This window comes from Halichondria panicea, chromosome 10, assembly GCF_963675165.1.
Source record: "Halichondria panicea chromosome 10, odHalPani1.1, whole genome shotgun sequence".
NCBI lineage: Eukaryota > Metazoa > Porifera > Demospongiae > Suberitida > Halichondriidae > Halichondria > Halichondria panicea.
Window position 1 is genome coordinate 2,309,685 of NC_087386.1, and position 25,656 is coordinate 2,335,340.

General features: G+C 43.0%; 4 protein-coding genes and 1 pseudogene across 12 annotated transcripts in view; 4 read left to right on the top strand and 1 right to left on the bottom strand.

Moving 5' to 3' along the window:
• The first annotated feature begins 215 nt into the window (after positions 1 to 215).
• The window catches only part of LOC135342201 (xanthine dehydrogenase/oxidase-like), a 28,724-nt gene continuing 3,283 nt past the window's right edge, over positions 216 to 25,656 (top strand). For all 5 annotated transcript variants that reach the window (XR_010396784.1, XM_064538887.1, XM_064538891.1 and 2 more), the window contains exon 1: positions 216 to 758. The gene's annotated coding sequence lies outside the window, so the exon portion shown is untranslated. The remainder of the gene's footprint in view (positions 759 to 25,656) is intronic.
• On the top strand, positions 1,951 to 7,514 carry LOC135342174 (uncharacterized). The gene is made up of 6 exons (XM_064538851.1): positions 1,951 to 2,493; positions 2,683 to 2,724; positions 3,064 to 3,265; positions 4,662 to 6,815; positions 6,871 to 6,939; positions 7,026 to 7,514. Exons 4-6 carry the CDS (start codon positions 4,688 to 4,690, stop codon positions 7,376 to 7,378), a joined length of 2,550 nt encoding a protein of 849 aa, XP_064394921.1. The 5' UTR covers positions 1,951 to 2,493; positions 2,683 to 2,724; positions 3,064 to 3,265; positions 4,662 to 4,687; the 3' UTR covers positions 7,379 to 7,514.
• On the top strand, positions 7,652 to 13,517 carry LOC135342181 (ER degradation-enhancing alpha-mannosidase-like protein 3; annotated as a pseudogene).
• On the bottom strand, positions 13,951 to 16,272 carry LOC135342228 (vesicle-trafficking protein SEC22b-like). Its single transcript, XM_064538929.1, has 5 exons — positions 16,111 to 16,272; positions 15,791 to 15,906; positions 15,316 to 15,476; positions 14,804 to 15,048; positions 13,951 to 14,605 (listed from the first exon to the last, which is right to left on the bottom strand). Exons 1-4 carry the CDS (start codon positions 16,180 to 16,182, stop codon positions 14,996 to 14,998), a joined length of 402 nt encoding a protein of 133 aa, XP_064394999.1. The 5' UTR covers positions 16,183 to 16,272; the 3' UTR covers positions 13,951 to 14,605; positions 14,804 to 14,995.
• LOC135342170 (uncharacterized) lies at positions 16,334 to 25,397 on the top strand. 5 transcript variants are annotated; one of them, XM_064538842.1, is made up of 13 exons: positions 16,334 to 16,464; positions 16,671 to 17,900; positions 18,360 to 18,371; positions 18,636 to 19,500; positions 19,675 to 19,716; positions 20,050 to 20,251; positions 21,650 to 23,764; positions 23,824 to 23,886; positions 24,096 to 24,164; positions 24,213 to 24,260; positions 24,366 to 24,505; positions 24,695 to 24,968; positions 25,079 to 25,397. In XM_064538842.1, exons 6-13 carry the CDS (start codon positions 20,203 to 20,205, stop codon positions 25,327 to 25,329), a joined length of 3,009 nt encoding a protein of 1,002 aa, XP_064394912.1. In that variant the 5' UTR covers positions 16,334 to 16,464; positions 16,671 to 17,900; positions 18,360 to 18,371; positions 18,636 to 19,500; positions 19,675 to 19,716; positions 20,050 to 20,202; the 3' UTR covers positions 25,330 to 25,397. The 5 variants fall into 5 exon arrangements, with proteins under 5 accessions (XP_064394912.1, XP_064394911.1, XP_064394913.1 ...); XM_064538841.1 differs by having other exon boundaries at positions 16,671 to 18,371; XM_064538843.1 differs by lacking the exons at positions 16,334 to 16,464; positions 16,671 to 17,900; positions 18,360 to 18,371 and having other exon boundaries at positions 24,387 to 24,505.

Genomic DNA, 25,656 nt, shown 5'->3' on the forward strand with positions numbered 1-25,656 from the left:
ATTATGTGTCCTTTGAACCCTTTCTTTATTGAACAATGTGTGTGTTGCTACAAGCCCCACCCCCTCATGCCTCTAGCCACCCACAAAGAAATATAAGGGGCGTTCCAGATCAGACCTTTCTCTTGAAATGGCTGAATCTACAACACTGAATGCGCTATGCTGCTAGTTCCCCACAGTTGATGGAGGATGGACTCACTGCTGTGGATAGGGTATGATATTCACATGATAGATAGATACTCAATGATCAGTGCATTCTCCTAGTGCCTAGATGTACTTGTTGACCACCCATAAACACACTTGGCATCATTCATTCATCACAGTATAGTGCCTACACTCTACCCTGTCAGTGTGAGGTGTTTTATCTCATGTTGTTTCTCTCCACATGTACCACTCTCTCTGGATGGACAACAGGAATGGATTAAGGTACGTATTTAGTATGATCACATTCTACCAAGCTGACATGCTTGTGCTCTGAGCACTCGTTGTTAGGAGGTAGACAGTGTAAAGAAGAGCACATACGGATAACTGAATGTGATACTATTGCTTAATTGAGACAAGTAGATCTACTCGTATAGTAGTACCTGAAAGTATGCATGGTTAATCAAGTGTTTCAGTCTGCATGTTTGGCTGTCCACAATTGTTTCCCCTCCCCTGTGTCATGAAATCACCAGTGTACTGTATCACTGCACTAATGTTCTCTTCCTTCCATTTCATGCATCTCCACCTCACCTTTGACTGACCCTCTGAAACAACAGCTTGTAAGTTGGTGTGTGTTGTCAGAGTATTTAGTGTCTGTTGCATATTCTGTGATGTTTCTACTTCCCCATTATTACTCTTGTGTGTGTGCAGTGCCATAGTGTTATATAGGGAAATATTTAATATGATCACATTCAACCTCGTAATCATTCATTTACTATCTTCCCACTGTTTGCCCTGTGGACTCTCCCTCTCTGGATCAACAGTATGTAAGTTGTGTTTGCACATGCACACTCATTTTAATGGTTACTATAGGAACTCGTAAATTGTATTTTGTCTCTTTTCATAATTATTGCCAACTTGGTATTAGCCGAGGCCCACACAACTTATTAGGTTGTAGTTTTAATATTCGTAGAATATACACCTAAGTTCATTAGTTGGTACGTACATTATCGTGTTTGTCTCTTCCCATGCACACACACTCATTCCTATGTTGGACCACACACTGATTTGGACTATTGTAGGAGGTGAGCTTCTTACGAGTACTCAATGTCCACACACTAAAATGGTTCAGCTGCAATGTGTACGGATGTACTGGTTACCTAGCATCATTAGCGTGTGTCCCTTGTCCTCTAGAGCTGACCCTCTCCCTCGTATAGGGTAGACCACGGCTTTAAACTTGTTCAATTCGTAATCCCATTTTACGGGCACAAGTTCGAAATACCACCATTGTGTACATTGTGTACATGTAAATTTGTGTTTATGTAAATTCCCCAACCAATTAAGTGCCTACTGAACCTAAAACTTGTTGCCTATTTCTCAATATTTCCCCAACTTTTTTAGAGCTTTTCTATACCAGGTCTAGCCACTTGTTGCTGTGTGTAGTCAGTCCCATACACACCAGCGTTCAACTGATCTGATGTCTTGTATATGTGTTAAGATTAAATCTCACCCTCACATGTACCATTTGATGTGTCTCAGGATGCCATTGAGGTATGTTGTGATTGTGTGTGTGTCTCATGAAGTGCAGGTGTTGTATTGTACGACAAACAAATCATATGTATCAAAGTTGTACATGTAAGATGCTTGTTGTACCGTTTACCGTCCCTTCCACTGACCCACCCACTGACCCTTCCATTATCTGCTATTGCTAGTACTGAGTACCTGTGTGTGTACTAGCCAGTGTGTGTACTACCAGTGTTCATATCAGTCTCTCCTCACATGTACCCTCTGTGGACTGTTACTCAACAACAGCGCGTGAGTTTATTGCATGTACATATAATGGCGTACTAGGCTGACTTGTATACATGTACTACTGCATGAAGGCAGAAAGAATAACTTGCGTGACTATATTTAGGATTAGTACGTACTGAAAGTTTCATGCTGTACAGACGTGTACTTGCAATAATTGATGTATACATGTGTGAATGCATTCGTGTATTTGAAAATGTTCATTTCTCTACATGTCCGTGTCCTACTGCTTGTTAATGTGACTACTGCTAATGATTACTGGAACAACAGTGGGTAAGTTACAGTATGCAGACATGTATGAATGCACTCACTGCTCCTACCATCATCCCCCTCTCTCTGTTTCCATGTGTGTCTTACGCTGGTGTCTCATTGGACTAAACAGAAGGTGAGCGGGACACTGCACTGACTTGTGACTGTACTTGTGTCAGTAATGTTTGAGTTGCATGAGTACATGTGTATTGGCATTCATAGTGTACAGGTTTGTGATTATATTCTTTTCTCTCTCCCTACATTTCCATGGTTACTGAATATCTGGAACGATAGAAAGTGAGTCAAACAATGTTGGCAAAAATATACCGTACACCTCATGATATGTGCATTCAGTTTGTAATAGTCTCATATCCTTCCTTACCTGACTCTAGTAGCTATATAATACTGGTTGCTCCTATACACAACTCATAATGTGTGACCACAAACACACAGTCTAACTTCTCTTGTCTTGTTCACCTTGTCCAGGATAAGGCTAGGTATGAGAGGGAACTGAAGCATCATGAGACGGTGAGTGTTGACAGTTGCACTTACTACTCTCGTGGTAAGAGTGGTACACGTAGTCTAGCAGAACGACTATGTGTGTACATGTACTGTCCATTGTATGATGAATGTTTGCTTTTTGTCTACCTTTGTGTATGCTTTATATGTCCACTTTTACTGTTTGACTGTGTGAGGTTATACCGTATAGCGGGTAAATATAATAATTTTTATTATTATGATATTCTCGCCAAGGTTGGTGGTTGCTGATTTTGATAATTTGTACATTTGTATCAGCTGCATGTTCTATTTAGTGGAATGCTCATTCAGTCGTATATAAAGTTTATAATGATATTTTTACTCCCCCAGAGAAGAGCTGCCCTCCAACAGAGACTGTCTGGTGACATCACTGACCAGGACCGGAGACAACTGCAGGGAGAGCTGGAGGAGGTGGAGAGGGGGATCAAGAAGTGTGTCTCAGAGATACAAGGATGTGAGGGGAGGATACCTATCCATGAGAATGCTATTGCTGAGACACGAGGACGAGGAGAGGAGAGGCAGAGAAAGGAAGGTGAGGGGAGCAAGGAACTTTATAGTACAGTGAGTGTTGATGCTCATAGTTGCAATCACTCGTACCTGCGCAACTTACATGTAGTGTGTTATTAGTAGACTGTACCTACAGCTGTTGTGAGGTCCTCATACTTTATATAATCGTGTTATTGCAAAAGCGCTGGCTCCACCCACAACCTTTTCGTTCGCCTATCACATGTGTTGTGTTGCTAGGCAACTGCCCCTGATTGTGCACACTACAGTGTACTAGAGCATTGTTCCTGTTACTACTCTACACACTGTGGTGGTATGGATATGGTTTATTGGACTTTATTAATACCAACTTTCAATGATTTGGGTTCGTGACGTTGTACTGTGTTACTTAATTATGACATCATCATGTTAATTCAAGCATAGCACATTCCTGTAGTGATCAGCCACATCATTATTACCCAGTACATGTATTCCCTGTCATTGGTGGGTCACCCACTTAGCAAGCTTTAAAGGTTTACGATTTAAAGGTGGTTATGTTCAGCTGCTTCATGTCCTTCATTTCCACTGGCACTTCATTGGCTTCTTACATATACGCACAGCTGCTGTGTCCAGTTAGATCTATTTTAAAGCAGTTACCGTATATACCGCAAAATTTTCGAGGGGCTATATTTTCGCTGATTTCATGGGTTAGCAATCCACGAAAATTGTACCAATTATCTGCTATAACATGCAAAGATTAAAGCGTGGCTTCTGGTAAGCGGTCAACCCACAAACAGTGCAACGAAATGCTTTAGAGGTCATTCCACGAAATATAAGTGCCTCGAAAATTTCGCACTATAAGGTATTATGTACATGTATATATCATACGTATGTAATCATGTTCTTATCAACTATTTGCTCCACCCACCACCTTTTTAAGCTTGCGTTGCTAGGCAACTGACTGTATTGTACAGTTTAGGCAGACTAGCAATCATTTTATGAGCCCGAGGGCGAGTTGCATAAAACATGATGCTATTGTTATGTGTTTTATACCTCACCAAATTATGCTTTAAGGCGACGTGATCGGACTGTATGACATTTATACATACTTGTTGCCTTTATATTGTTTACATGTTTTCCAGACCTCAATGTAATGTTCATTCCATTGTTCATTCCCCCACCCACTCACAACCACCATCCTTTTAATTATGTGTTTTGCTTCATATCCATTGGGTTGTGGGGCGTACCCTCTACTGTGCTTACTACATGTGTACTTAATAGTGACATCCATGAATGCAAGCATAGCACATTCCTGCATGTAATGATCGGTTTAATCACATGCATCATAATTATGGTGACATCATAATAATAGTCCATCTTGTCACCCAGCTCTGAAGTATTGCATAGTTAACATTCCTAACACCACATACACACGTCTTGTTTAGAATCGAAGCGGTTGTTTGATGAGGGGATGAAGCACGGACACGTCTTGGTCAACATTGTCAACATGCTCGTGTTTGGACCGGCGGGAACAGGGAAGACCAACCTCAAGCACCTGCTAACTGACAAGCCCCCTCCACTACAGCGTGACAGCACTCCTTGTATGGAAAAGCCAGTACGCATTCGACCCGTGTCCAACACGAAATTCAAGTCAACTGGAAGAGGCTGGGAAGAGATGTCTCAGCCAAAGCTGCGCAAGCTACTTGCTCAAATCATCGCTAAGTTACCAAAAGAAAGTGCCGATCCATCCACCGCATCAAGGGTTGCCGAGAGCTTGAAGAAGATGACCACAACCGAGTTAATTTCGGGTCCCGATTCTGATTCAGATGATTCATATTTTAGTTGCAATGAGTACCTTTCTGATTCCCAATCCAGCAACGATTCTGATGGACTTTTCGACTCCGATGAACTTTCTGGCTCTGCAAGAATGTTGGACGAAGCCATCGATGAAGTGATAGCGAGTGTAGTGAGTGGTGTGGCAGAAGAGCTGAAGCCAGCCACACAGGGAACTGACCAACTGTCGAGCAGTGACCAGCAAGAAGGAGAACTGTTCGATTCCAACTGGGTGTATGTTACCGACTGCGGCGGCCAGCCGCAATTCCACGACATCAGCCCTCTCTTCATCAAGCACATTTCGGTGGCGTTGATAGTCCTGCGTTTGATTGACGAACTCTCCAGTTTCCCTTCTGACGAGTACTACAAGGATGGGCAGCTTGTTGGTAGTCCTTGTGCATCTCACATGACCCTTGGGGAGACACTTCAGAGTCTCATTCGATCCATTGAGTCCCATACCTCACAAGACAAGAAGCCGAAGATGATCTTTGTGGGCACATTCTTTGATCAGCTGAAAAGCTCGGATACACTTATCGAGAGGAATCAAGAGATTCTCGACATGCTGCCACCCGATATCAAGAAGCTATTGGTGTACGAAAATCTTGGATTGAACAATCTGATTTTTGGTCTCAACACAATCAGCCGAGAAGAAGATTCACTGGCCACTGCCAATAGGATTAGAATTGCTATTGAGCGCTCTATTCCGCTACAAGTCAAAATGCCCATCTGGTGGTCCTTCTTGGATTCACTTCTCCAGAGTTTGTCTGCCAGTCTCGAGCGAGGTGTACTAGGCATTGAAGAATGTCTCCAATTAGCCACTCGATTTGGTTATTTGCTCCAAGATCTTGAAGCTGCTCTGGTCTTCTTTGACAACGTGTGTATAGCGCACTACTATCCCTCCATTCTCCCCAACACAGTGTTTGTGGATGCCCAGATTCCACTAGACAAGATCACCGAGCTCTCACAGCACGCCATTTTTCTGAGGAATGCACACTCTACTATTAGCCCAGGAGGGACAGGCGCCGAATGGAAGAGATTTCGAGACGAGGGCATAATCACTTTAAAGTTTCTACGATTCTTTAAGAAGCATTACGTTGAAGGCATCTTTTCTCCAGAAGATATGCTGTTGATCATGAAATATCTTCTCGTGATTGCTCCCATTCCTCTAGTGGAAGCCACTATCCACCAAGCCGAGTTCTTCATGCCATCTCTACTCACATCGATCCCACCTGCTGAGCTAGACAAAATCCGTTCCTCCTTCACAATATCACCCTTCGCTATCTACTTTCGTAGTGGGTGTATTCGCTCTGGGGTATTTTGCTGTCTAGTTGTGGACGTGATCAAGAGGCTGGGCTGGAAAGTGTTGCTTCCTTCAGGAGAAGCAAGCATTTTAGCTAAAAATTGCATTCAGCTTGAAATCCCCAATCTCCCGTGCACCGTGGCTCTGATCGACTCCTTCTCGTATCTTGAAGTGTATATCGATGTGCTTTTTGCTCTTCGCAAACAAGTATGCCCTACAATTCGAAACGAAATTTTGATCAGCATTAAATCGTCGTGTGAAATGTTGCATTACAACAACGACATACCCAAGACAGCCATCTTTTGCCCATGCAGCAAGAAAAGCACTGGAAGCATCCGCAAATTGCACCTTGCTGATGTGAGCGAACGAAATGGCTGTAAGTTTTGGAAGTGCTCCCTTCAGACACGTGTGTGGGGAGAGCTCAGTGATGAAGATAGAATCTGGCTGGACGATAGCGAAGGTTCTGGTGAGTACAGTGATTTTTAATATTAAAATTTATATTTTGTTTTCCCCTCAATTAGATGTATCATCCTCTGTTGCGAGTGATATGTGTACAAAAAAGACACTGAGTAACCAGCAGCAACAATCTGGTAAGCACATGCATGGCAAGTATTAGAGTGTCGTATAGTTTCATTTTAGATATTATCTGATATTGAATTTCATGTTTTTTCTTTAGGTAAATTGCAATCATCCTCTGTAATCGAAGATGTGTGCAGGAAGACTGGAGTGACTGATCAACAGCTCGATCAAGAAATCCCTGAGAGTGAAATCTACTGTGTAGCTAAACACATTGAGATGACACCCGGCTTGCTTGAAAGACTCAAACTCAATACTGCTGAAAAAAGCGATGCTACTCAAAAGAGAAACAATGAAGGCAATCAAGCTGGAGTGGCTCATGCGTTGAGTGTGTGGCGAAGTGTGAATCCTTACAGAGCTACCTTCAGGGCCTTGGTGGAAATTGCCATAGGACTGAGAAGAGGAGACACTGCTACAGACATTTGTAGATTCATTGTAAAGAATACGAGTTAAACTGACTGAAACTGAATTTTTTTAAATGTCTTGTTTTTATTGATGCTGTGTGTCTGCAATGCTCTTTTCTGGGCACATTACATGTATTATGGTGGCATATATTGCACTCAGCCCTCGGGCGCCATCTCTGTGAAAAGTTGAACTGAGCATGCGCAGTATGAATTTAGCAACACACATGCAGTGAGTCGGAGTTCAAAGGTCAAATACAGCCGCTAAGTCCAAAGTGCAGCTGTATAGAATAAAACCGTAAAATCGTGGTCTTGAAATATTGAAATCCAACCTTGAAGACAAAGAGACTCTCTACTTTGTTTATTTTTCCTCCTACTATGAACAGGTTATAGCTGACAGGGTGAGTTGCAATATAATACTTATCAAATGAGTGTACAGTGCAGCACATAGAGCTAGTCTAAAGTAGAACCATTGTACAGATAGTGACAATGGTATTGTACGTGTGGGGAGTGGTGATTGTGTGCTCCCTACTACTCACTCATCACAATGGCGCACTATCAATGGGCCCCACTGAAAAAAAACACTACAAGTAAGTGTGTGTGTGTACACATTACCCTAGTCCTAGTAGTAGTCTAGAGGTTCCCATACTGGCCTTATTGTGTACCTACCTCAGCCTTTATTGTGTGGGAGGAATTTTGGTTTGTATGATTTGATTTTAATATTTTGGTTTCCAGGGACAAGGTTCTGGAGATGTTCAATCATGCCTACCGTTCATACATGGTGAGCCTATCACGTGACGTGTCTATCTAATCACATGACTCTGATTTACGCTGCTGACAGGACTTTGCATATCCTGCTGATGAGTTGATGCCACTGACGTGTAAGGGGCGTGTCTGGGGGTGGAGCAAGGACGAGGGGACATTGACTTTACCCTGGGCAGGTTCTCCCTCACTCTCATAGACACACTGGACACTCTGGCTGTGAGTCAAGTATATATATATAGTGTGTGTGTGGTCAGGGCAACCACATCCCCTGAGGCCCTATTGGAGGAGAAGCTATGTAACTTATTTAGAAGCCATTACCATGAATTAAGTAGCTACTGTGTTTGTTTGGAGATGGTTTCCTGTATTGAATAGTTAATATAGATGCTTCCACCAGAGGCTCCTCTCTTACCTTGACTTCCTTCCCCTATATCTGAATCAGTACAATACACTATATGAGAGGAAGCTGTACTCTAACTGTACTGTACATGGTAGCCTGTTACTATTAAAGGGGCAGGAGCAATCTCCCCCTCCACCAATGTACATGTGTTTGTCCCCTCAGGTAATTGGTTCGGTTGATGAGTTTTCCTCGGCTGTACAAAAAGTCATGACAGACATTAGCTTCGACAGTGACTTGGTGGTATCAGTGTTTGAGACCAACATACGTGTGCTAGGTGGTTTACTGGGAGGTCACTTTGCTGCCCTGGCTCTCAAAGAGAAGGGCTACCATCAGCTGGCTTGGTATGATGGGGGGCTGCTCAGAATGGCAGTGGAAGTGGGGAACAGACTACTGCCTGCTTTCAACACCACCACAGGTCTCCCCTATCCAAAGGTGACTGCTCTGTACTCTGAAAAATAGCCAACAGAAAATGCAGTTCAAAATGTTATACCAAATTTGAAACTGGTCTTAGTCCTAAGTGTACAGTATGTCATGTGGATAATACAACCTGTACATATGTAGAAAGTGCTTTATTATAGATAGGCAAATCTCTGTTGCAAGTGCACTGCAATCCACTGTACTGTGCAAAATTGCCAACAGAAAATACAGTCCATTCTGTACTAAAATTGAAACTTGTAGATAATACAACCGTTACATGTGCTGTATTATATTGTGCCTCTCCTCAGATCAACCTTCGCCACGGTATGGGCTACCCTAACATGGAGAAGACAACGTGCACGGCATGTGCTGGGTCCATGATCCTTGAGTTTGCTGCCCTCAGTAGACTAACAGGTGCAGTGAGTGTGTGTGTGCGTGTGCGTGTGTGTGCGTGTGCGTGTGTGTGTGTGTGTGTGTGTGTGTGTGTGTGTGTGTGTGTGTGTGTGTGTGTGTGTGTGTGTGTGTGTGTGTGTGTGTGTGTGTGTGTGTGTGTGTGTGTGTGTGTGTGTGTGTGTGTGTGTGTACATTACCAACTTTGTGGGTGCCTCTAACTGGAGGTAGGATTGTTCAATATGGAAACTTGTGTAGCTCTAAGAGTGGTCTAACCTATGGTAGGCTTAGATTGTTGGTTACATTTGAGCCTAAATGATATGGTTACATTTGAGCCTAAATGATATGGTCAAGCTCTCTTTCTCTCCCATCAGGTGATCCTCAGTTTGAGGTGAAAGCTAGCCCACCAAGCAATGGAGGCAATCTGGCGTAGTAGACACCGAGGGCACAATCTGGTTGGCTCAGTCATCAACGTACACAGTGCTGAGTGGACGAGAGTGGATAGCGGTGTGGGGGCGGGGATTGACTCATACTACGAGTACTGTCTCAAGTCTTACATCCTGTTGGGGGACAGGAAGTATCTGCAGAGGTTTGGGAAGGTGAGCGAGGGGTTATTGAAACACTTGGTGCTTACTGTTAGAGTTAAAATTGTGAGGTAAAGGAGTTAACGGAAACTGTGTATACAGTACAATATGTACATGCAAGGTCAGCAACTTCATTTTCTTTCTTTACCCCCTCCCCTACAGCATTATGATGCCATCAAGAGATACATCACGAATGGGCCCATGCTAGTGGAGGTGAGCATGAATTCACCTCATCGAATGACTAGATCTTTCATGGACTCACTTCTGGCGTTCTGGCCTGGTCTACAGGTACACACACACACACACACACATGTACTGACTAAGAGAAACCACTAGCTCCCTTTTAGGGGTCGTAACTTGTGTCCAATTTATTTGTAGCTCTTTGATAAAGGTACCACAAGATGGTAGACTGAGATCAAAAATTGTTTTTCGTGCCGTCGTTTTCTGTTTTGCCTTAATATCTCTGAACCTCTCTAGAACAGTTTGACATAGAAAAGTACTTCTTAGAGGCCGTCCGTCTATTGTAGTCTGCAGTATACATTTTTGTATATACTGTACTTACCTAACCTTCATGTTTAAAATGACGGGGTTTGTTGTATCTATCTCCAGGTTCTGTGGGGTGATGTAGACACAGCTATACACATTCACGACATGCTTTATCATGTGATGGAGAGACACAACTTCCTACCCGAGGCATTCACTCATGACTTCAGGGTTCACTGGGGAAACCACCCTCTCAGGCCTGAGTTCATTGAGAGCACTTACTTCCTCTACAAGGTACACCGTCATGTGTGTGTGGGGTGTGTGGGTGTTTGTGTGTGGGGGGATGGGGGTGGGTGGGGGTCCACGGAATTCAAGTTATGGCAGCTGAAAAGAATAATTAAATTGAGGGGGGGAGAGAGTTGCGGTTAATTTCAACAGCTAGTACCGTTGATCGAATCTCCAAAATTTTGTGATTTTCGGAAAGCTTAGAAAATTTCCTTTCAAATGATGTATTTCAATCCAAAATTTCGTCGGGGCCATAATTTGTCATTTTTCGGCCTTGGACCATGGGCTATTATTCATGGTATCGCCTAATTGGCAAATACTTTTATCGTTCAAATAAGAATTTTGATGATGCTATTTGAAAGGTGTGTTTCTAAGCTTTCAGAAAATAATATTATCGTTGAAATTGGATCCACGGAATTCAAGTTATGGCCTTTCAACAGCTATTAACTTTAGTACCGTTGATCGAATCTCCAAAATTTTGTGATTTTCAGAAAGCTTAGAAAATTTCCTTTCAAATGATGTATTTCAATCCAAAATTTCGTCGGGGCCATAATTTGTCATTTTTCGGCCTTGGACCATGGGCTATTATTCATGGTATCGCCAAATTGGCAAATACTTTTATCGTTCAAATAAGAATTTTGATGATGCTATTTGAAAGGTGTGTTTCTAAGCTTTCAGAAATAATATTATCGTTGAAATTGGATCCACGGAATTCGAGTTATGGCAGCTGATAAATTGAGGGGGGGGGAGAATTGCAGTTAATTTTAAATTTGGGGGTGGGTGTGTGTGTGTGGGGTGGGGTGGGTGTGTGTGTGTGTGTGGGGGTGGGTGTGTGTGTGTGGGGGGGGTGGGGGTGTGTGTTTACTCTATGCATTAGCTGTACATGTATATATCACTTTCTGTTGTTTCGAAGAAAGCATGTCAGTAATTGGAATATTTCTGTAAGTACTGTAATCGACCCCTAGCGTGTGATGCTACTACTCTGCTCTACTCTCTGTATTATTTTGATGGCTAAGTAGTTAATGAACGATTATGTTGTGTTGTTACTGCAGGCGACTGGAGATCCATACTACCTGAACGTGGGTCGATCAGTGGTGAACAACTTGAACAGGTACGCCAGAGTGAGGTGTGGCTTTGCTGCCATCAAGGACCTCAGGACCAACGCTCACGAGGACAGGTAAGTCAGGGGAACCATTATAATTATACTAATAGTTAGAATTTAGTTCCCATGTAGATCTCACAAAAACGTATAATAATCGGTACTTGTATGGCATCACAATCCTTGCCAGAATGCAAAGGTTAGATCGCAAAAGCTCATTCACAAAGGGTTTAATATTCTAGTAGTACGATATCATTTCATTGGCAATCTTCGATACTGTATAGAATGGACTCCTTTGTACTGGGGCTGAGACGTTCAAGTGTCTGTTCTTGTTGTTTGCTGATGAGGGGGACAGTCCCCTGAACATGGATGACTTTGTGTTCACGACTGAGGCCCACCTCTTCCCCCTCTCCCTCGCCAGTGCTAACACCACCCTCAATAGAGTCGTCCAAGAGGCAGTGAGTGGGTACAATACATACACAGTGTAGCAGCCATGCTGCTTCAGAACATAATATTAGCATTTTTTAAGTACAGCTGCACATCGTAGGGGGGGGGGGGGGGTAAGGCAGCTTTTTTATAGAGAGTACCTTCTTTTGAATGAGGTTATGGTAGCCTGGCTGTGTGTGAGTGTGTCATGTGATGTTCTCTCTGTGTGTAGTTACTGGTGAAGAACACAGACCTGGTGAATATGAGCACTGTCACTGTCACCACTAGCGGACCAGACTCTTCTGGGAAGGCAGCAAAGAACAAACCAGTCGCTGACAGCTTCACTAAAGGTTCACTGAAACACACACTAGACACCATGTACAGTAGTAGCCAATAATCCCGTCTAGTCAGCACAGTTGTAGTTGTTTATAATTATACACCCCCTCACACCCACACACACACACCACACACCATGAATTAAGTAGCTACTGTATTTGTCTGGAGAGATGGTTTCCAAACTTGTATACCTCCATCACTAACCCCCCCCCCCCCCACACACACATACACACACACACAGGCGTCTCCTGTTCACTGACGAGAGTGTCCTCCCTCACGAGGTGGGTAAAGGAGAGGCTGCTGTCAAATGGTATAAGAGGACAAAGCAAGGGCAAACTCCACCCACTCAATCAGAGGTGGATTATAACGAGCAGGGGCCCACTCATGATGTGTGTAGTTCATGGTTCATCGAGCCAGTACAGTGGATGGAAAGCTCTCTACTGGGCAAAGTGGAGGGGAAGGTGAGGCTGCTACTTGTGCATTAGCTAAAAATAGATACGTATCTTGAAAGCTCGTAATTTGTGTTCTGATTGTCCAATTTCAAACTAATTGATGCATTCAAGAGCTCTCAGAATTACCTTTCCAATGGTGTGCTTAGATACATGTACTAGTCTTGTGATTAGTTAATATCCGTTATTTTCTAGAATTAAACTGTTTAGCTCGTAGAATTTACTTTCGTCATAATTATACACACACCCACACACACACACACACACACACACACACACACACCCACACACACACACATATCCGGCAGATTCTGTGTCTCAAGTGCTCGGCTGTCTGAGGTCATTCAACTGGTCAGGTGATCAGTGCTCGTGTGGGCAGTGGGTCACGCCCTCCTTCCAGATACACAAGGCACGAATAGACGAAACCAGAACACTCACTAGGAGAAAAGTGGACAAAACTGTATAGCTAGCAAATTACTGAATTATTGTCCAAATTCAAACATTAATTTTTTCGATCATTTGAAGGTTTATTGCTTGAACAATAAATGATGTCATACTAATTCAATGTACCATGTACTGCATGTACAAATAATAGCATAAGAAGCGTCAATTATTATTCACTGTAAATTCAAAATTAATTTTTTCGATCATTAATTTGATAGATTATTGATTGAAGAATATGAATGATACCATACAGTACTGCATGTACATAGCATAAATTATATTAGCAACTAATAAACAAATGGTCATAACAATTTGTCTGTTGTTTGGATAGTCCTCAAACTTGTGTCTATAGCAAACGTGAGTCTGCTTGGCAGTGACAGCCGCCGTACTGTGGCTTGTTCTTGACTGCTCTGAGTTGTGGAAGGATGACGTGACATCGGTACTGATGTGTGTAGGCCTAGAGGAACAACAGAGTGGCTACAATCAGGCCAGCAAGGGGTGAGTCTGCAATGAAACATTCATCAAGGCTGACATTCAAATAGAGACTCCTAAACAAGAATTATAACAACCCACACACAAGTCAACAATTACACAGTAGTACCAAGGGCGTATAAAAGAAGAGAGGGCATGCAACTCCTATATGAGCAGAGTTCAAACGTGGGCGGATGAATGTGCATGACAGTGCATGAAATGCTAAAAATAGAAATTTCTATTTTTAGCACTTCATGCAAATGCACACATTCCTCCGCCCACGTTTGAACTCTGCTAGCTACGTGTACTGATAGTGGAGTTGCATGCCCTCTCTTCTTTTATACGCCCTTGGTAGTACACTTACAATTAATACTTAATCAAGGTATGTACAATTACTAGACTGAATACCGTACAGAGGTGGGGAATTTTCGTGGGGCAAAATATTTGTGGTGTTCGTGGTTGGACCTCTAACCACGAATGAAGCGACTTTGCCTACCGTTACCTGCTCCAACCACGAAAATATTACCCACGAAATGTCTCAATATTGCTGAACAACAAATATTTTGTCCCCCGAAAAATACCCGCTATACGGTATGACTATACCTGAATTCAAATGCAGCAGTGCTGTTGGTCCCAATAGCGGTAGTCGTGTGTGCAGTAGACAGTGGCTGGTATAGTAGAGGAATACAGAGTAGTTCCACACCACCCCCACACGTAGAAGTGGGTGAACCACCTGCAGAGGGGAATAAAGACCTCCTTAGACTGGGACAATGCAATTACAACAACTACAAGTCAGAACAGTCTCAGCTAGGGAGCTCACTATTGTAAATCACAATCCAGTACTTAGCTAGGTGTTACAAGCTAGATTTGTAGGGGGTTCTCGTTACAAGAGGGTTAGACTGATACACTGTATATATTGACCCTCACTGACCTCCTTGAGTCTTGGGCACACTAGGGTTCATCCAGCTCCAGCCACTCTCACTCCTCAGCTTACCATACTTGTACACATCTCTGGTGAAACTTGGCAGATATTGTCTCCAATAGACAAGAGCATGAACTAGCAGTCCAAAACCAATCCACAGTAGCCAGGAGATGCTCACATGCTGCATTAGCTGATCAGCCATTAGCCTCTGGCACGAGAGTGGTCGACTAGGTTCCCCACTTTGTCACTGAGATCTGCACGTGTGTGTGTGTGGGGTGTGTGTGTGTGTGTGGGTGTGTGTGTGTGTGTGTGTGTGTGGGGTGGTGGTGAGTGGGTGTGAGAGAAAGGACATTCTGTACTATATATAACAGTGGGTAGCAACACTGAATTGAAACAGTACACACACAAGAAACTGCAAGTGCTGGTGTTGCCCAGCTGTGCATGTCCAATGCTGACACAGGAAAAAAGCATGACCTTATAATTAAGTCTACAAAATATGGATGGCAGATATAAATACGTACCAAACTCAATGAAGTGGTACGGTCGACTGGCCTTGTGTACATCGTTGCCATGTTGCTCACTGAAGTCTTTGTGTGAATTCTCGAGGTAGTTAAAGGCCAGCTTGGCAGGATAGGTGGGGTCACACAGGGGGAGGTAGCATATCCCCTCCTCAAGGATGTAGCTGTGTGGGGGGTCCATGTTAGTGTGTGTGCTTCAAGCTCAAAGTCACCGCCCCTCATCCACCATTAAACTGGAGTATAATATCACCAACCAAGTTCCAACTATTCTTAGACTACATGTACACTGGTAGTTCCTTGTTAGACAATCACTATAGAGGGACCTATGTATAACACACACCACTTACAATGTGTATGGTACAGTTAAGCAAATGCTCACAAACAAAAGGCCATCCATTGCATCAGTTTATACCATGACAGAGCACCAATCATCATACACACCACGAGGCAATAATGACATTCACAGGAAAGTGCTTACTGGAACACCATACGACCCGGGTCACACTCGATTGAGCATCGAGGGGGGCTGACTGACGACAGCTTGCGGAATATCTGCTTGGCTTTGGGTTGGTATTCAGCATAATCCCGGCCAGACTGCAGAGGGAGAATGCAACAATTCAGTTAATTCAAGCTGTTAAAGATAGCACACACTACACACGTATTATTCTAGCAAGGTTATCTTTATATGTCTACAGAATCATGACTTGACAACTATTCATGTCACTGAGCTGCATACAGTACAGTGTCCTGATGGGACCAATGCAGACTGTACTGTATTATCTACTGTAGCTCCTCTACCTCTTCATTGACAATGGATGCGGACAGAGGTAGTCCATCACTGGCTCTGGCTATTAGTGTCAGGTGGGCCATTGTTCCTGAGCTCTTCTTTCTTCAGTGCTTCTTCTTCTGATAGGTACTTGCTTTATGTGTGTTCTGTGCTCTATTTGGAACAATAATTATGTGTCCTTTGAACCCTTTCTTTATTGAACAATGTGTGGGTGTTGCTACAAGCCCCACCCCCTCATGCCTCTAGCCACCCACAAAGAAATATAAGGGCCTTCCAGACCTTCTCTTGAAATGGCTGAATCTACAACACTCAATGCTGCTAGTTCCCCACAGTTGATGGAGGGTGGGCTCACTCGTGGGGAAAAGGTATGATATTCACATGATAGATAGATACTCAATGATCAGTGCATTCCTTTAGTGCCTAGATGTACTTGTTGACCACCCATAAACACACTTGTCATCATTCATTCATCACAGTATAGTGCCTACACTCTACCCTGTAGGTATGAGGTGTTTTATCTCATGTTGTTATTCTCTCCCCACATGTACCACTCTCTCTGGATGGACAACAGACGTGGATTAAGGTACGTTGTGTGCAATCACATTCTACCAAGCTGACATGCTTGTGCTCTGAGCACTTGTTGTTAGGAGGTAGACAGTGTAAAGAAGAACACATACGGATAACTGAATGTGATACTATTCCTTAATTGAGACAAGTAGATCTACTCGTAGTATAGCCTCCTTCACCGGCCTTCATAGGAAAGAAGGCCTGCTATCGACTGCTTGCGCATGCGCCAAATTATTCGATATTTTTCCTCGTAAAATTTCCTATAATACTGGATTCATCAGAGAAAATATCCTAAAAGTCACACACAGAGCTATATAGCTAGCTAGCTAGAGACAGAGCTGTGTATGTTTGTTGTACAGCTATTTTCTTTTGATAGAATCAGTAGCAGTAGTATAGTAGACTTTCACCAAAGTTAGTGTTAAATGGGCGTGGCCTGTCCATATGATGTCACAGTTTTACTGAGCATATACGATGTTATCCAAAGCCCCCAGATACCGGGGGGATATTAGTGCATGCGCAAGCAGTCGATACCAGGCCCACTTCCCTAAGTGAAGTGGGAAGTGCGGCCTGGGATCGAGGCTACTCGTAGTAGTACCTGAAAGTATGCATGGTTAATCAAGTGTTTCAGTCTGCATGTTTGGCTGTCCACAATTGTTTCCCCTCCCCTGTGTTATGCAATCACCACTGTACTGTATCACTGCACTAATGTTCTCTTCTTTCCATTTCATGTATCTCCACCTCACCTTTGACTGACCCTCTGAAACAACAGGCTGTAAGTTGGTGTGTGTTGTCAGAGTATTTAGTGTCTGTTGCATATTCTGTGATGTTTCTACTTCCCCATTATTACTCTTGTGTGTGTGTGCAGTGCCATAGTGTTATGTAGGGAAATATTTAGTATGATCACATTCAACCTCGTAATCATTCATTTACTATCTTCCCACGTGTTTGCCCTGTGGACTCTCCCTCTCTGGATCAACAGGCTGTAAGTTGTGTTTGCACATGCACACTCATTTTAATGGTTACTATAGGAACTCGTAAATTGTCTTTTGTCTCTTTTCATATTGCCAACTTGGTATTAGCCGAGGCCCACACAACTTATTAGGTTGTAGTTTTAATATTCGTAGAATATACACCTAAGTTCATTAGTTGGTACGTACATTATCGTGTTTGTCTCTTCCCATACACACACTCATTCCTATGTTGGACCACACACTGATTTGGACTACTGTAGGAGGTGAGCTTCTTACGAGTACTCAATGTCCACACACTAAAATGGTTCAGCTGCAATGTGTATGGATGTACTGGTTACCTAGCATCATTAGCGTGTGTCCCTTGTCCTCTAGAGCTGACCCTCTCCCTCGTATAGGGTAGACCACGGCTTTAAACTTGTTCAATTCGTAATCCCATTTTACGGCCACAATTTTGAAATACCACCATTGTGTACATTGTGTACATGTAAATTTGTGTTTATGTAAATTCCCCAACCAATTAAGTGCCTACTGAACCTAAAACTTGTTGCCTATTTCTCAATGTTTCCCCAACTTTTTTATTTCTTAGCTTTTCTATACCAGGTCTAGCCACTTGTTGCTATGTGTAGTCAGTCCCATACACACCAGCGTTCAACTGATCTGATGTCTTGTATGTGTGTTAAGATTAAATCTCTCCCTCACATGTACCATTTGATGTGTCTCAGGATTGGATTAGGGTATGTTGTGATTGTGTGTGTGTCTCGTGGAGTGCATGTGTTGTATTGTACGACAAACAAAATCATATGTATCAAAGTTGTGCATGTAAAATGCTTGTTGTACCGTTTACCGTCCCTTCCACTGACCCACCCACTCTGACCCTTCCATATTCTGCTATTGCTAGTACTGAGTACCTGTGTGTGTACTAGCCAGTGTGTGTACTACCAGTGTTCATATCCCTCTCTCCTCACATGTACCCTCTGTGGACTGTTACTCAACAACAGGACGTGAGTTTATTGCATGTACATATAATGGCGTACTAGGCTGACTTGTATACATGTACTACTGCATGAAGGCAGAAAGAATAACTTGCGTGACTTTATTTAGGATTAGTACGTACTGAAAGTTTCATGCTGTACAGACGTTAGACTGGCGGCGATAGAGCGACTGGCAAACTGCCTATCAGTCACTTGTCTCAGCGGAAGTGTAATAGATCGTATGACACTACTAAACATGAATATCGTTATAGATAATGTGGTTAAATGTTGCTATGAGATTCAGCTACTATGGAATGCACTGAATCCCCTGAAGTGTAAGTGCGGTTACAATTACAGGGCTAATATGACGTTGAGCAATCTGATAGGCTGCAATGCTCGTTGCAGCTGAGACGAGTGACTGATAGGCAGTTTGCCAGTCCCTCGCGCTACGCACGCGAGGGGCTGTCGCCGCCAGTCTATACAGACGTGTACTTGCAATAATTGATGTATACATGTGTGAATGCATTCGTGTATTTGAACATGTTCATTTCTCTACATGTCCGTGTCCTACTGCTTGTTAATGTGACTACTGCTAATGATTACTGGAACAACAGGTGGTAAGTTACAGTATATACAGACATGTATGAATGCACTCACTGCTCCTACCATCATCCCCCTCTCTCTGTTTCCATGTGTGTCTGGCGCTGGTGTCTCATTGGACTAAACAGAAGGTGAGCGGGACACTGCACTGACTTGTGACTGTACTTGTCTCAGTAATGTTTGAGTTGCATGAGTACATGTGTATTGGCATTCATAGTGTACAGGTTTGTGATTATATTCTTTTCTCTCTCCCTACATTTCCATGGTTACTGAATATCTGGAACGATAGAAAGTGAGTCAAACAATGTTGGCAAACATACCGTACACCTCATATGCATTCAGTTTGTAATAGTCTCATATCCTTACCTGACCCTAGTAGCTATACTGGTTGCTCCTATAGACAACTCATAATGTGTGACCACAAACACACAGTCTAACCCACTCTTGTCTTGTTCACCTTGTCCAGGAGAAGGCTTGGTATGAGAGTAAACTGAAGCATCATGAGACGGTGAGTGTTGACAGTTGCACTTACTACTCTCGTGGTAAGAGTGGTACACGTAGTCTAGCAGAACGACAATATGTGTACATGTACTGTCCATTGTATGATGAATGGTTGCTTTTTGTCTACCTTTTTTTAGGTATGATTTGTAAGTCCACTTTTACTGTTTGTCTGTGTGAGGTTATACCGTATAGCGGGTAAATATATAATTATGCTCGCCAAGTTTATTTAGGTTGGTGGTTGCTGATTTTTATATTTTGATAATTTGTACATTTGTGTCAGCTGCATGTTCTATTTGGTGGAATTTTTCTTCAGTCGTATATAAATTCTTTACTCCCCCAGAGAAGAGCTGCCCTCCAACAGAGACTGTCTGGTGACATCACTGACCAAGACCGGAGACAACTGCTCGGAGAGCTGGAGGAGGTGGAGGGGGAGATCAAGAAGTGTGTCTCAGGGATACAACGTTGTGAGGGGAATATACAATACTGGGAGAATATGATTGCTGAGATACGAGGAGAAGTAGAGGAGAGGCAGAGAAAGGAAGGTGAGGGGAGCAAGGAACTTTATAGTACAGTGAGTGTTGATGCTCATAGTTGCAATCACTCGTACCTGTAGCAACTTACATGTAGTGTGTTATTAGTAGACTGTACCTACAGCTGTTGTGAGGTCCTCATACTTTATATAATCGTGTATTGCAAAAGCGTTGGCTCCACCCACAACCTTTTCATTTGCCTATCACATGTGTTGTGTTGCTAGGCAACTGCCCCTGATTGTGCACACTACAGTGTACTAGAGCATTGTTCCTGTTACTGCTCTACACACTGTGGTGGTATAGATATGGTTTATTGGACAATCTAGACTTTATTAATACCAAGTTTCAATGATTTGGGTTTGTGACGTTGTACTGTGTTACTTAATTATGACATCATCATGTTAATTCAAGCATAGCACACTCCTGTAGTGATCAGCCACATCATTATTACCCAGTACATGTATTCCCTGTCATTGGTGGGTCACCCACTTAGCAAGCTTTAAAGGTTTACGATTTAAAGGTGGTTTATGTTCAGCTGCTTCATGTCCTTCATTTCCACTGGCACTTCATTGGCTTCTTACGTATACGCACAGCTGCTGTGTCCAGTTAGATCCATTTTAAAGCAGTTACCGTATATACCGCGAAATTTTCGAGGGGCTATATTTTCGCTGATTTCATGGGTTAGCAATCCACGAAAATTGTACCAATTATCTGCTATAACATGCAAAGATTAAAGCGTGTCTTCTGGTAAGCGGTCAACCCACAAACAGTGCAACGAAATGCTTTAGAGGTCATTCCACGAAATATAAGTGCCTCGAAAATTTCTCACTATATGGTATTATGTACATGTATATACCATACGTATGTAATCATGTTCTTATCAACTATTTGCTCCACCCACCACCTTTTTAAGCTTGCGTTGCTAGGCAACTGACTGTATTGTATAGTTTAGGCGGACTAGCAATCATTTTATGAGCCCGAGGGCGAGTTGCATAAAACATGATGCTATTGTTATGTGTTTTATACCTCACCAAATTATGCTTTAAGGTGACGTGATCAGACTGTATGACATTTATACATACTTGTTGCCTTTATATTGTTTATATGTTTTCCAGACTCCAATGTAATTTTCATTCATTCCCCCACCCACTCACAACCACCATCCTTTTAATTATGTGTTTTGCTTCATATCCATTGGGTTGTGGGGCGTACCCTCTACTGTGCTTACTACATGTGTACTTAATAGTGACATCCATGAATGCAAGCACAGCACATTCCTGCATGTAATGATCGGTTTAATCACATGCATCATAATTATGGTGACATCATAATAATAGTCCATCTTGTCACCCAGCTCTGAAGTATTGCATAGTTAACATTCCTAACACCTCATACACACGTCTTGTTTAGAATCGAAGCGGTTATTTGAAGAGGCGATGAAGCACGGATATGTCTTGGTCAACATTGTCAACATGCTCATGTTTGGACCGGCGGGAACAGGGAAGACCAACCTCAAGCACCTGCTAACCGACAAGCCCCCTCCGCTACAGCGTGACAGCACTCCTTGTATGGAAAAGCCAGTACGCATTCGACCCGTGTCCAACACGAAATTCAAGTCAACTGGAAGAGGCTGGGAAGAGATGTCTCAGCCAAAGCTGCGCAAGCTACTTGCTGAAATCATCGCTAAGTTACCAAAAGAAAGCGCCGATCCATCCACCGTATCAAGGGTTGCCGAGAGCTTGAAGAAGATGACCACAACCGAGCTAATTTCTGATTCCGATGAGCAAATTTCTGGTTCCAGTTCGAGCCCATTGAGGAGGAACGATTCCGATACGCTTTCTGGCTCTGCAAGAAAGTTGAAGAAAGCCGTTGATAAAGTGATAGCGAGTGTAGTGAGTGGTGTGGCAAAAGAGCTGAAGCCAGCCACACAGGGAACTGACCAACTGTCGAGCAGTGACCAGCAAGAAGGAGAACTGTTTGATTCCAACTGGGTGTACGTTACCGACTGTGGCGGCCAGCCGCAATTCCACGACATCAGCCCTCTCTTCATCAAGCACATTTCGGTGGCGTTGGTAGTCCTGCGTTTGATTGACGAACTCTCCAGTTTCCCTTCTGACGAGTACTACAAGGATGGGCAGCTTGTTGGTAGTCCTCATGCATCTCACATGACCCTCGGGGAGACACTTCAGAGTCTCATTCGATCGATTGAGTCCCACACCTCACAAGACAAGAAGCCAAGTATGATCTTTGTGGGCACATTCTTGGATCAACTGGAGGAGAGCTCGGATACACTTATCAAGAGGAATAAAGAGATTCTCGACATGCTGCCACCCGATATCAAGAAGCTATTGGTGTACAACGATCCTGGATTGAACAATTTGATTTTTGGTCTCAGCACAATCAGCCGAGATTACGATTCACTGGCCACTGCCAATAGGATTAGAATTGCTGTTGAGGACTCTATTCCGCTACAAGTCAAAATGCCCATCTGGTGGTCCTTCTTGGATTCACTTCTCCAGAGTTTATCTGCCAGTCTCGAGCGAGGTGTATTAAGCATTGGAGAATGTCTCCAATTAGCCACTCGATTTGGTTATTTTCTCAAAGATCTTGAAGCTGCTCTAGTCTTCTTTGATAACGTGTGTATAGCGCACTACTATCCCTCCATTCTCCCCAACACAGTGTTTGTGGATGCCCAGATTCCACTAGACAAGATCACTGAGCTCTCACAGCACGCCATCTTCCTGAGGAATGCTGAAGTCAAGTCACGCTCTACTCTAAGCACAGGAATGACCAAGGCCGAGTGGAAGAGATTTCGAGATGAGGGCATAGTCACTTTAGGGTTCCTTCGATTCTTTAAAAAGCATTACGTTGAAGGCATCTTTTCTCCAGAAGATATGCTGTTGATCATGAAAGATCTTCTCGTGATTGCTCCCATTCCACTAGTGGAGTCCACTACCCACCAAGCCGAGTTCTTCATGCCATCTCTACTCACATCAATCCCACCTGCTGAGCTAGACAAGATTCGTTCCTCCTTCACAATATCCCCCTTCGCTATCTACTTTCGTAGTGGGTGTATTCGCTCTGGAGTATTTTGCTGTCTAGTTGTGGACGTGATCAAGAGGTTGGACTGGAAAGTTTTGCTCCCCTCAGGGAAACTAATCTGTTTTGCTAAAAATTGTATCCAGCTAAGAATTCCCAAGCACCCGTATACCGTGGCTCTGATCGACTCCTTCTCGTATATCGAAGTGTACATTGACGTCCCTTTTCCTTTACGCAATGAAATATGCCCTACGATTCGCAACGAAATTTTAAGCAGCATTAAATTGTCCTGTAAAGCGTTGCATTACAACAACGACACACCCGAGACAGGCATCTTTTGCCCATGCAAGAAGAGCACTGGAGGCAAATTGCACCTTGCTGATCTGAGCGAACGGAAGGACTATTGGATATGCTCCCAGGAGGCACGTGTGTATGGGAAGCTCAGTGACGAACATAGAATCTGGCTGGACAATAGCGAAGGTTCAGGTGAGTATAATAATTATATAGTGTTCAGTAATATTGACATTTATGTTTCTCTATGTTAGGTGAACCATCCTCTGTTACGAGAGATGTCACTGAAAGAACGAGTGATCAGCTGCAATACCCCGGTAATTACGTAACAGTATATGTAAACATTTGCAGTTCTATTAGTTTTAGAACTTAACTAGCTAGTACATAGTTACTTGATTAGCAGAGTATTTGTTAAAGTTAAGTAAAATGTGTATCAAATAATTTAAAGAACGAGTGATCAACAGCCTTGTATGGTAATTGACAAACGTACTACATTAGCGTAACTGCTGTGTCTGCTTTTCCTCAGGTAATTCTGTAATGGAAGATGTGTGCTTGAAGACGGAAGTACATGATCATGATCAGCGAAATACTTCTAGTAAGCTTTGTTTTGCGTTTTTTTGTTTTATAAATTTCCCCTCCTCAGACCCTGCAATGGAACATGTGGTCAATAAAACAAGTGATCAACATACCAGTGAGAAAATGTCAATTGGTCAACAATTTATTTCGAGTTTGAAAGTTAAATTTTTTTCCTGGGCCTAATAATAATTTATTCTTTTACATTATATCTTTTCTTCAGATGAATTGTCCTCTGTTACAGTAATGGAAGATGTGTGCAAGGAGACTGGAGTGAGGGACCAACAACTAGATCAAGAAATCCCTGAGAGTGACATCATTCTAATCGCGGAGAAATTTCCACACCTGCTGAGCGTGCACAAGGTAGGCAGTACTCTAATTCATATACTGTACGTACTTACATAATTATCATTTTTACATTTGGTAAGGGATTGAGCATATTGTTCACCCGAACCCCTCAATTGTATTCCCTTTTGAGTTTCCTCTAGAAGGTATTTCCGAGGGGGCAATCCTCACCAAATTAAACCCTGGTTGATTGTTGCTTTTGTACAGGCTTTGACAATTAACGATCTGCAACACGTTTACGAGAAACTACACACTGCACATGAAAGTGCCAGCCCTCACTGGTTCAATCTGGGATTGGCTCTAGGTCTAACTTATTTTGTTCTCACCAATATCAATAGCAAGCATCGTGGCGATAATGTGTCGTGCTTGCGTGAAATGCTGGCTGAGCTTCTGAGTACGCAAGTGGTAACATGGAGTCTCCTGTCAGACGCTCTCAAAAAGCCCACAGTGAAGCTCATCAATTTGGCTGATAGCATCACAGGTAACTATTTTCAGTATTTGCGTATTTTTTTTATTAGCCTGGCTGCATGTGTGTCATTTTTGGTGCTTGTTATAGACTATCATTATCTTAGCTTTTTTCTTTGCATTCAGCCACAACTCCTAACCTGCTGAATCGACTCAACCTCACCCCAGCCGACCTCGGTGATGTAACTGATGTCACACGTCGTTATGGCAATCAAGCTGGAGTGGCTCATGCATTGGGAGTGTGGCGAAGAGTGAATCCTTCCAGAGCTACCTTCAGGGCCTTGGTAGAAATCGCCATAGGACTGAGAAGAGGAGACACTGCTACAGACATTTGTAGATTCATTGTAGAGAATACGAGTGGAACTGACCGAAACTGATTTATACATAACGTTTTTGTCTGCAATGCTTTTGCTTTTCTACACATTTTTGGTAGTTTCTGTGAGAAGTTGAACTGAGCATGTGCAGTATTAGCCTCGATCCCAGGCCGAGTTTTTACTAACAACTAGTTGTTCGCCTAACCGTTATAAAAACGAAAACTCGGCCTGGGATCGAGGCGCCCACACATTGAAAAAGCCGTCATCACACCGCTAAAGTAGCCTCGTTCCCAGGCCTTACTTTTTCTTGCTGTTGTCACTGTTCATCCATGAAAGACATAGTGGAGGCAGCAAAGAAAGAAATGGGCGTACAGTTAAATTAATTTTTAA

Bases quoted from the DNA above. Each gene is read 5' to 3' on its own strand.
- LOC135342228 (XM_064538929.1), bottom strand. From the start codon at position 16,182: ATGGCCCACCTGACACTAATAGCCAGAGCCAGTGATGGACTACCTCTG. The intron at 15,477-15,790 runs GTAAGCACTTTC...CCCCCCACACAG, and splicing joins CCGGGTCGTATGGTGTTCCA to CTACATCCTTGAGGAGGGGA. The intron at 15,049-15,315 runs GTACGTATTTAT...ACACACGTGCAG, and splicing joins GTACCACTTCATTGAGTTTG to ATCTCAGTGACAAAGTGGGG.
- LOC135342170 (XM_064538841.1), top strand. From the start codon at position 20,203: ATGATTGCTGAGATACGAGGAGAAGTAGAGGAGAGGCAGAGAAAGGAA. The intron at 24,165-24,212 runs GTAAGCTTTGTT...TCCCCTCCTCAG, and splicing joins TGATCAGCGAAATACTTCTA to ACCCTGCAATGGAACATGTG. The intron at 24,506-24,694 runs GTAGGCAGTACT...GCTTTTGTACAG, and splicing joins ACCTGCTGAGCGTGCACAAG to GCTTTGACAATTAACGATCT.
- LOC135342174 (XM_064538851.1), top strand. From the start codon at position 4,688: ATGAAGCACGGACACGTCTTGGTCAACATTGTCAACATGCTCGTGTTT. The intron at 6,816-6,870 runs GTGAGTACAGTG...CCCCTCAATTAG, and splicing joins GGACGATAGCGAAGGTTCTG to ATGTATCATCCTCTGTTGCG. The intron at 6,940-7,025 runs GTAAGCACATGC...TTTTTTCTTTAG, and splicing joins TAACCAGCAGCAACAATCTG to GTAAATTGCAATCATCCTCT.